The following is a 12137-nucleotide window of genomic DNA, read 5'->3' on the forward strand; positions in this document are numbered from 1 at the left end:
GTCATATGACGGATCTTGGACTTGCATTGGTGCAATAGCTACCTACAAACAGCAGAACATTTGTGCCAAGAGAAGTGTTTTTGTAGTACTGCAGTAAATCCTCAAAAGCAACAAAGTGTTTCTGTCATAAAAGTATTTTTTGCTGTAGGTCATTGACAAGTGTTTTTGAAGTAGGTGCCTGTGCCGTATAGAGGATCTTTGACGAGCATTTTTGCAGAAGATCGTCAAAAATAGTAAAGCGCTGTTATACAGAGGATCTTTGACTAGTATTATTTGCAGTCAGTCCCTTAAAACCAGAAGAATAATTTTGTCACATAAATGATCTTTGATAAGTGTTTTTGTGGTAGATCCCCCTTCTGTCATGTCAAATATATTGTCCTAGCATTGTTGCAACAGGTCCTCAAAAACAGCAGAAGACTTTTGCCATATAGATGATCTTTGATAAGTGTTTTTGTGGGAGATCCCCCTTCTGTCATGTCAAATATATTGTCCTAGCATTGTTGCAACAGGTCCTCAAAAACAGCAGAAGACTTTTGCTATATAGATGATCTTTGATAAGTGTTTTTGTCGTAGATCCTCCTTCTGTCATGTCAAATATATTGTCCTAGCATTGTTGCAACAGGTCCTCAAAAACAGCAGAACACTTTTACCATGTAAAAGATCTTTAAAAACAGTTTTTGCAGTAGATCTTCACAATGAGCAGAGCGCACTGGTCATATAGAGGATCTTTGACTAACATTGTTGCAGTAGGCTTACTGAACAATTGAAGTACACTTTTGCCATATAGATGATCTTTGACAAGTGTTTTTGTGGTAGATCCTCCTTCTGTCATGTAAAATATATTGTCCTAGCATTGTTGCAACAGGTCCTCAAAAACAGCAGAAGACTTTAGCCATATAGATGATCTTTGATAAGTGTTTTTGTCGTAGATCCTCCTTCTGTCATGTAAAATATATTGTCCTAGCATTGTTGCAACAGGTCCTCAAAAACAGCAGAAGACTTTTGCCATATAGATGATCTTTGACAAGTGTTTTTGTGGGAGATCCCCCTTCTGTCATGTCAAATATATTGTCCTAGCATTGTTGCAACAGGTCCATAAAAACAGCAGAACACTTTTACCATGTAAAGGATCTTTAAAAACTGTTTTTGCAGTAGATCTTCAAAATGAGCAGAGCGCACTGGTCATATAGAGGATCTTTGACTAACATTGTTGCAGTAGGCTTACTGAACAATTGGAAGTACACTTTTGCCATATAGATGATCTTTGACAAGTGTTTTTGTGGGAGATCCTCCTCCTGTCATGTAAAATATATTGTCCTAGCATTGTTGCAACAGGTCCTCAAAAACAGCAGAAGACTTTTGCCATATAGATGATCTTTGATAAGTGTTTTTGTGGGAGATCCCCCTTCTGTCATGTCAAATATATTGTCCTAGCATTGTTGCAACAGGTCCTCAAAAACAGCAGAAGACTTTTGCCATATAGATGATCTTTGACAAGTGTTTTTGTGGTAGATCCTCCTTCTGTCATGTCAAATATATTGTCCTAGCATTGTTGCAACAGGTCCTCAAAAACAGCAGAACACTTTTACCATGTAAAGGATCTTTAAAAACCGTTTTTGCAGTAGATCTTCAAAATGAGAAGAGCGCACTGGTTATATAGAGGATCTTTGACTAACATTGTTGCAGTAGGCTTACTGAACAATTGAAGTACACTTTTGCCATATAGATGATCTTTGACAAGTGTTTTTGTCGTAGATCCTCCTTCTGTCATGTCAAATATATTGTCCTAGCATTGTTGCAACAGGTCCTCAAAAACAGCAGAAGACTTTTGACATATAGATGATCTTTGATAAGTGTTTTTGTGGTAGATCCCCCTTCTGTCATGTCAAATATATTGTCCTAGCATTGTTGCAACAGGTCCTCAAAAACAGCAGAACACTTTTACCATGTAAAGGATCTTTAAAAACAGTTTTTGCAGTAGATCTTCAAAATGAGCAGAGCGCACTGGTTATATAGAGGATCTTTGACTAACATTGTTGCAGTAGGGTTACTAAACAATTGGAAGTACACTTTTGCCATATAGATGATCTTTGACAGGATTTTTTTGCAGCAATTTTCTAGGGGTAAATGTTTGTTATTCCGGTGGAGCTCCAGAGCTTTTTCCGTCCTCCAAGTGGGCTCCCACTGAGCTCCCACTGAGCTCCCACTGAGCTCAGACCTCCCACAGCGACCTTCGGGGCCACAAACACTCTTTCATGTCCGTCGTCGACACGCGCCGGAAAAGCTTGCAATGTGAGCCGGCGGTCCTCACGGCGTGGGGACGTCCTGGCGTCCACCACCTCCGCCGTGGGAGCCCACCCGGCATCTCTCCTCTGCAAACCTTCACCACTGCGGCAAACACGGAGGGAAAGAGGAAAAGGACACGTGATCGATTCCCCGCCCCAGCTCTAATGAGAGGATCCTGCGGGGTCGCAGGGTTTAAAAGACGAGGCCATTAAAGAAGACAGGAAGCTGGATTCACACGCCAATCAACTGTCACCAACAGGGCTTGACTTATTTTTACACTTAAAGACCCTGACCTGGATGCTGCAACGTTTAGTCGACATGATGATGATGAAAATTAATCGACAAAGATTTGCTGTTGTTGACGAGACATAATAACGTTCTAACTCTCCCACCACTTGTAAGACAGCAGGCTTTGCTACATGTCTTAAAAAGGTGTTGTCCGTCACGTTAAGCCACAAGAGGAAGTTCATGTTTTGGCACAAAAAAGCTCATCCTTCATGTGGTTTATGATCTATAAAGCACTAAGCGGCTTCCTGATCTTTCAAAAAGAAGATGAACGTGCTCATTATGTGCTATTGATGATGTCATTATGTGCTATTGATGAAGTCATTACCAGCGTCACACCCATGGGAGGAGCACGCCTCCTTTCCTGTGACGGATGGTGATCCTAATGTGATTAACATCTGGGTGGAGAGGCATCCCGTCTGCCGGGCCCCGCGCTCTCCGGTCCGCTCGTCTCCCCCGCGACCACGCTGGCTTCCTCAAAGAGCCGCTGGAAATGCGCTTGGCGTGGCAAGTGTAGCGGAAAGTAAAAGGCCATGCTAACATTAGCCCGCCATGACTCGTCAAGATGGAGTCTTCTGTGCTCCGGTAAGTTCCACCTCGCCCCCGTGACCCCCCCGTGACCCCCCCGTGACCCCCTCGCGAACCAGCACGGAAACAGAGGGCTAATGAGGAACTCTTAAGAGACATGGTTCCTGGTGTGGGGCTCACCCGGGTTCCGTCAGGACGGGGTGCAGGATGACTTGCGGCGCTCGGCTCGGCGGAACCTCTGGAGCCACATCTGGAGAGTTGGAGTCAAACACGAGGACATTAAAACACACCTTCCACCTTTCAGCAAACAAAGGCAGCCTCCATTCTCCTGAAACAGGAAGTCAATATATCCCACTGACAGCCAGCGTCCACTGCAGTGGACATTAACCTTAGCTCTGTTTCTTTTGTCTGGGTGACGCATTTGGGGAAAATATTGGCATATTTGAGAAAATATTGGCATATTTGGGAAAATATTGGCATATTTGGGAAAATATTGATTGGCATATTTGAGAAAATGTTGGCATATTTGGGAAAATATTGGCATATTTGGGAAAATATTGGCATATTTGTCAGGGTGACGCATTTGGGGAAAATATTGGCATATTTGAGAAAATATTGGCATATTTGGGAAAATATTGGCATATTTGGGAAAATATTGATTGGCATATTTGAGAAAATGTTGGCATATTTGGGAAAATATTGGCATATTTGGGAAAATATTGGCATATTTGTCAGGGTGACGCATTTGGGGAAAATATTGGCATATTTGAGAAAATGTTGGCATATTTGGAAAAATATTGGCATATTTGGAAAAATATTGGCATATTTGGGAAAATATTGGCATATTTGGGAAAATATTGGCATATTTGGGAAAATATTGATTGGCATATTTGAGAAAATGTTGGCATATTTGGGAAAATATTGGCATATTTGGAAAAATATTGGCATATTTGGGAAAATATTGGCATATTTGGAAAAATATTGGCATATTTGGAAAAATGTTGGCATATTTGGGAAAATATTGGAATATTTGGAAAAATATTGGCATATTTGAGAAAATGTTGGCATATTTGGGAAAATATTGGCATATTTGGGAAAATATTGGCATATTTGGAATACACATATGTCCACTACAGTGGACATTTCTTTTTGGTCTAGAGTTACACATTTCAGGAAAAAAAAAAGACACCGGTAAACTGTATTTTGCTACACACAAATGTCCACTGCAGTGGACATTTACTTTTGCTCCATGTCTTTTGTCGGGGTGACGCATTTGGGGAAAATATTGGCATGTTTGAGAAAATATTGGCATATTTGAGAAAATATTGGCATATTTGGGGAAAGTAGTGGCATATCTGGAAAAATATTGGCATATTTGGAAAATTTTGGGCATATTTGGGAAAATATTGGCATTTTTGGAATACACATATGTCCACTACAGTGGACATTTATTTTTGGTCTAGAGTTACACATTTCAGGAGAAAAAAAAAAGACACCGGAAAACTGTATTTTGCTACACACAAATGTCCACTGCGGTGGACATTTATTTTTGGTCTATTTATTTTGTCAGGGTTACCCATTTTGGGAAAATATTTACATATTTTGCAACGCACAAATGTCCACTACAGTGAACATTTATTTTTGTCTTATTTATTTTGTCAGGATTACCCATTTTGGGAAAATATTTACATATTTTGCAACACACAAATGTACACTGCAGTGGACATTAATTTTATTTTATTTTTTTTAATTTTTTTGTCAGGGTTACCCTTTTTGGGAAAATATTTACATATTTTGCAACGCACAAATGTCCACTACAGTGAACATTTATTTTTGTCTTATTTATTTTGTCAGGATTACCCATTTTGGGAAAATATTTACATATTTTGCAACACACAAATGTACACTGCAGTGGACATTAATTTTATTTTATTTTTTTTAATTTTTTTGTCAGGGTTACCCTTTTTGGGAAAATATTTACATATTTTGCAACGCACAAATGTCCACTACAGTGAACATTTATTTTTGTCTTATTTATTTTGTCAGGATTACCCATTTTGGGAAAATATTTACATATTTTGCAACACACAAATGTACACTGCAGTGGACATTAATTTTATTTTATTTTTTTTAATTTTTTTGTCAGGGTTACCCTTTTTGGGAAAATATTTACATATTTTGCAACGCACAAATGTCCACTACAGTGAACATTTATTTTTGTCTCATTTATTTTGTCAGGATTACCCATTTTGGGAAAATATTTACATATTTTGCAACACACAACTGTCCACTGCAGTGGACATTTATTTTTGGTCTATTTATTTTGTCAGGGTTACCCATTTTGGGAAAATATTTACATATTTTGCAACGCACAAATGTCCACTACAGTGAACATTTATTTTTGTCTTATTTATTTTGTCAGGATTACCCATTTTGGGAAAATATTTACATATTTTGCAACACACAAATGTCCACTACAGTGGACATTTATTTTTGTCTTATTTATTTTGTCAGGGTTACCCATTTTTGGAAAATGTTTACATATTTTGCAACACACAAATGTCCACTGCAGTGGACATTAATTTTTTTGTTTTTTTTTGTTTTTTGTGTCAGGGTTACCCATTTTGGGAAAATATTTATTTTGCAACACACAAATGTCCACTGCAGTGGACACTTATTTTTGTTTTATTTATTTTGTCAGGGTTACCCATTTTGGGAAAATATTGGCATATTTGGAATACACAAATGTCCACTACAGTGGACATTTATTTTTGGTCTATTTATTTTGTCAGTGTTACGCATTTCGGGAGAATATTGGCATATTTTGCAATACACAATTGTCCACTGCAGTGGACATTTATTTTTGGTTTAGAGTTACACTTTTCAGGGAAAAAAAGACACCGGTAAACTGTATTTTGCTACACACACACACATGTCCACTGCAGTGGACATTTATTTTTGTTTTATTTATTTTGTCAGAGTTACCCATTTTGGGAAAATATTTACACATTTTGCAATACACAATTGTCCACTGCAGTGGACATTTATTTTTGGTCTATTTATTTTGTCAGGGTTACGCATTTCAGGGGAATATCGGCATATTTTGCAATACACAATTGTCCGCTGCAGTGGACATTTATTTTTGGTCTATTTATTTTGTCAGAGTTACGCATTTGGGGAAAATATTGGCATATTTGGGAAAATATTGGCATATTTGGGAAAACATTGGCATATTTGGAATACACAAATGTCCACTACAGTGGACATTTATTTTTGGTCTAGAGTTACACATTTCAGGGGGAAAAAGACACCGGTAAACTGTATTTTGCTACACACAAATGTCCACTGCAGTGGACATTTACTTCTGCTCTATTTCTTTTGTCGGGGTGACGCATTTGGGGAAAATATTGGCATATTTGAGAAAATATTGGCATATTTGAGAAAATATTGGCATATTTGGAAAAATATTGGCATATTTGGAAACATTTTGGCATATTTGGAAAAATGTTGGCATATTTGGGAAAATATTGGCATATTTGGGAAAATATTGGCATATTTGTAATACACAAATGTCCACTACAGTGGACATTTATTTTTGGTCTATTTATTTTGTCAGTGTTACGCATTTCGGGAGAATATTGGCATATTTTGCAATACACAATTGTCCACTGCAGTGGACATTTATTTTTGGTTTAGAGTTACACATTTCAGGGAAAAAAAGACACCGGTAAACTGTATTTTGCTACACACACACACATGTCCACTGCAGTGGACATTTATTTTTGTTTTGTTTATTTTGTCAGAGTTACCCATTTTGGGAAAATATTTACAAATTTTGCAATACACAATTGTCCACTACAGTGGACATTTATTTTTGGTCTATTTATTTTGTCAGGGTTACGCATTTCAGGGGAATATGGGCATATTTTGCAATACACAATTGTCCGCTGCAGTGGACATTTATTTTTGGTCTATTTATTTTGTCAGAGTTACGCATTTGGGGAAAATATTGGCATATTTGGGAAAATAGTGGCATATTTGGGAAAACATTGGCATATTTGGAATACACAAATGTCCACTACAGTGGACATTTCTTTTTGGTCTAGAGTTACACATTTCAGGAAGAAAAAAAAAGACACCGGTAAACTGTATTTTGCTACACACAAATGTCCACTGCAGTGGACATTTATTTTGGGTCTATTTATTTTGTCGGGGTGACGCATTTCAGGAGAATATTGGCATATTTTGCAATACACAAATGTTCAATGCAGTGGACATTTATTTTTGGTCTATTTATTCTGTCAGGGTTACCCATTTTGGTAAAATATTTACATATTTTGCAACACACTAACGTCCAGTACAGTGGACATTTATTTGTGGTCTATTTATTTTGTCAGTGTTACGCATTTCAGGGGAATATCGGCATATTTTGCAATACACAATTGTCCACTGCAGTGGACATTTATTTTTGGTCTATTTATTTTGTCAGGGTTACGCATTTGGGGAAAATATTGGCATATTTGGGAAAATATTGGCATATTTGGAATACACAAATGTCCACTGCAGTGGACATTTCTTTTTGGTCTAGAGTTACACAATTCAGGAAAGAAAAAAAAAGACACCGGTAAACTGTATTTTGCTACACACAAATGTCCACTGCAGTGGACATTTACTTTTGCTCTATTTCTTTTGTCGGGGTGACGCATTTGGGGAAAATATTGGCATGTTTGAGAAAATATTGGCATATTTGGAAAAATATTGGCATATTTGGGAAAATATTGGCATATTTGGAAAAATATTGGCATATTTGCAATACACAAATGTCCATTGAAGTGGACATTTATTTTTGGTCTATTTATTTTGTCAGGGTTACGCATTTCGGGAAAATATTGGTATATTTGCAATACACAAATGTCCACTACAGTGGACATTTGTTTTTAGCCTATTTCTTATGTCAGGGTTACGCATTTCGGGAGAATATTGGCATATTTTGCAATACACAATTGTCCACTGCAGTGGACATTTATTTTTGGTCTAGACTTACACATTTCAGGAAAAAAAAAGACATCGGTAAACTGTATTTTGCTACACACACATGTCCACTGCAGTGGACATTTATTTTTGTTTTATTTATTTTGTCAGGGTTACCCATTTTGGGAAAATATTTACGTATTTTGCAACACACAAATGTCCACTACAGTGTACATTTATTTTTGGTCTATTTATTTTGTCAGTGTTACGCATTTCGGGAGAATATTGGCATATTTTGCAATACACAATTGTCCACTGCAGTGGACATTTATTTTTGGTCTAGACTTACACATTTCAGGGAAAAAAAAGGACATCTGTAAACTGTATTTTGCTACACACACATGTCCACTGCAGTGGACATTTATTTTTGTTTTATTTATTTTGTCAGAGTTACCCATTTTGGGAAAATATTTACATATTTTGCAACACACAAATGTCCACTACAGTGGACATTTATTTTTGGTTTATTTATTTTGTCAGTGTTACGCATTTCGGGAGATTATTGGCATATTTTGCAATACACAAATGTCCACTGCAGTTGACATTTATTTTTTGGTCCATTTCTTTTGTCAGGGTTACCCATTTTGGGAAAATATAGGCATATTTGGAATACACAATTGTCCACTGCAGTGGACATTTATTTTTGGTGTATTTATTTTGTCAGTGTTACGCATTTCGGGAGATTATTGGCATATTTTGCAATACACAAATGTCCACTGCAGTTGACAATTATTTTTTGGTCCATTTCTTTTGTCAGGGTTACGCATTTTGGGAAAATATAGGCATATTTGGAATACACAATTGTCCACTGCAGTGGACATTTATTTTTGGTCCATTTCTTTTGTCAGGGTTACCCATTTTGGGAAAATATTTACATATTTTAGAACACATAAATGTCCACTGTAGTGGACATTTATTTTTGGTCTATTTATTTTGTCAGGGTAACGCATTTTGGGAGAATATTGGCATATTTTGCAATACACAATTGTCCACTACAGTGGACATTTATTTTTGTTTTATTTATTTTGTCAGGATTACCCATTTTGGGAAAATATTTACATATTTTGCAACACACAAATGTCCACTGCAGTGGACACTTATTTTTGTTTTATTTATTTTGTCAGGGTTACCCATTTTGGGAAAATATTTACATATTTTGCAACACACAAATGTCCACTGCAGTGGACACTTATTTTTGTTTTATTTATTTTGTCAGGGTTACCCATTTTGGGAAAATATTTACATATTTTGCAACACACAAATGTCCACTACAGTGGACATTTATTTTTGGTCTATTTATTTTGTCAGTGTTACGCATTTCGGGAGATTATTGGCATATTTTGCAATACACAATTGGCATGGAGGTTTTTTCCCACTCCAGACTAGGCCCTCTTAGGAGCCCAGACTAGATTGTATTTTTTTACTCATCTTCTTCCCCAGCGGTTTACCTTTTTCTTATCTTTTACGGGGCACCTTTGGCGACCCATCAGCGTTCCTGTTCTGTAACCCTGTACATTGTTTGTTTGTCTCATCTTGAACGGGTTTGTGCTGAAAACATAGTTTCGTTGTACTTGTTGCAATGACAATAAAGTCCTATCCTATCCTAAATAAAAAAAGCATGTAAACAAACAGCTCGTGCCTTAAGAGGTTAATGAATACATTTTATTGACAAAAGTCCCATTCGAAAACATGGAGTGGACTCATGAGCGGACAAAATAGGGGACCAATTCCAAAACATTGTGACCCTGTGACTGGAGAACATGAGGTGTGTGTCCCTTTAAAGAAACACCGAGTTGGAGCAAACTTAGTAATGATTTCCATGAAATGAGACGGGCAAAGCCACAGGACACCAAATTTCTTGCGAGTGGACCTCAGCTGTGCGGACAGACCAGTTTAATCAAAAGTCCTTTTGCGTGCGAGGCTCATCAACCACATGCAGACTAGTTCTCTGGGATGCCGATGAACAAATTGCCTGGCAGACTATTAGCACTAACCAGACTCTGCTGTGGTTATTTGCCCATAAATACTCCCTGCAACTTTATTCTCCAACTTCAACTCTCGCACGTTGGACTTCAATCACATGAACTTTTCAGATTCATCACATATCAAAGTGTGTGCCTTTTAACACTTCATACGTCTTTTAAAGACCCCAACACATTTGTCCTTAGAGACAAAAAAATGTCTGTTGCACAAAAGATGCTGTAAAAATACTATAATAGTTTTTTCTACTTGTAAAAATTACTTCAGCCTACAAGACTCATAAGTTTAAATATCTTAAAGACACACACACACACACACACACACACACACACACACACACACACACACACACACACACACACACACACACACACACACACACACACACACACACACACACACACACACACACACGCGCACACACACAATCTTGTATTTGTTACCTTCTTGAGACCTCCGAAAAATGCCTACCTCTTTCGGACCACCCTTTCTAGATAAATACAGCTTTGTATTTACAACATTAATAATATATACCGTATTTTTCGGACTATAAGTCGCAGTTTTTTTTCATAGTTCGGCCGGGGGTGCGACTTATACTCAGGAGCGACTTATGTGTGAAATGATGAACACATTAGCGTAAAATATCAAATGATATTATTTATCTCATTCACGTAAGAGACTAGCACAGGGGTCGGCAACCCAAAATGTTGAAAGAGCCATATTGGACCAAAAATACAAAAACAAATCTGTCTGGAGCCGCAAAAAATTAAAAGCCATATTACATGTGTTATGAGATATAAATTGAATTAAGAGGACTTAAAGGAAACTAAATGAGCTCAAATATAGCTACAAATGAGGCATAATGATGCAATATGTACATATAGCTAGCCTAAATAGCATGTTAGCATCGATTAGCTTGCAGTCAAGCAGTGACCAAACATGTCTGATTAGCACTCCACACAAGTCAATAACATCAACACAACTCACCTTTGTGCATTCACGCACAACGTTAAAAGTGTGGTGGACAAAATGAGACAGAAAAAGAAGTGGCATAAAACACGTCCTAGGAAGTCGGAGAAAGTTAAACATGTAAACAAACTATACGGTGAGTTCAAGGACCGCCAAAATTAGTAGGACAAAACAGCGCTCGCCAAATACTCGAATCAGTGAAGCATGTTTAATATAAACAGTGTGCTTTATAACAATTAGGGAGGTTTGTGTCATGTTTGTCCTCATACAGAAACCATACTAAAACAAAAAAATAGATTTTTTTTCCACTCATCTTTTTCCATTCTTCATACATTTTTGAAAAATCTCCAGAGAGCCACTAGGGCGGCGCTAAAGAGCCGCGTGCGGCTCTAGAGCCGGACTAGACGTATAAGATTTCATGGGATTTAGCGATTAGGAGTGACAGATTGTTTGGTAAACGTATAGCATGTTCTATATGTTATAGTTATTTGAATGACTCTTACCATAATATGTTACGTTAACATACCAGGCACCTTCTCAGTTGGTTATTTACGCCTCATATAACGTACACTTATTCAGCCTATTCTTTATTTATTTTAAATTGCCTTTCAAATGTCTATTCTTGGTGTTGGCTTTTATCAAATACATTCCCCCCAAAAATGTGACTTATACTCCAGTGCGACTTACACTACCGTTCAAAAGTTTGGGGTCACCCAAACAATTTTGTGGAATAGCCTTCATTTCTAAGAACAAGAACAGACTTTCGAGTTTCAGATGAAAGTTCTCTTTTTCTGGCCATTTTGAGCGTTCAATTGACCCCACAAATGTGATGCTCCAGAAACTCAATCTGCTCAAAAGGTCAGTTTTGCAGCTTCTGTAACGAGCTAAACTGTTTTCAGATGTGTGAACATGATTGCACAAGGGTTTTCTAATCATCAATTAGCCTTCTGAGCCAATGAGCAAACACATTGTACCATTAGAACACTGGAGTGATAGTTGCTGGAAATGGGCCTCTATACACCTATGTAGATATTGCACCAAAAAGCAGACATTTGCAG

General features: G+C 37.3%; 1 protein-coding gene across 2 annotated transcripts in view; it reads right to left on the reverse strand.

The window, feature by feature from the left end:
* Positions 1-12137, reverse strand: part of ksr2 (kinase suppressor of ras 2) — a 248332-nt gene that overhangs the window by 35526 nt on the left and 200669 nt on the right. For both annotated transcript variants that reach the window (XM_062024470.1, XM_062024469.1), the window contains one exon: positions 3280-3349. In XM_062024470.1, coding sequence (XP_061880454.1) covers positions 3280-3349 — 70 coding nt within the window. The remainder of the gene's footprint in view (positions 1-3279; positions 3350-12137) is intronic.

Source organism: Entelurus aequoreus, linkage group LG17 (assembly GCF_033978785.1).
Source record: "Entelurus aequoreus isolate RoL-2023_Sb linkage group LG17, RoL_Eaeq_v1.1, whole genome shotgun sequence".
In the NCBI taxonomy this organism is placed as follows: Eukaryota; Metazoa; Chordata; class Actinopteri; order Syngnathiformes; family Syngnathidae; genus Entelurus; species Entelurus aequoreus.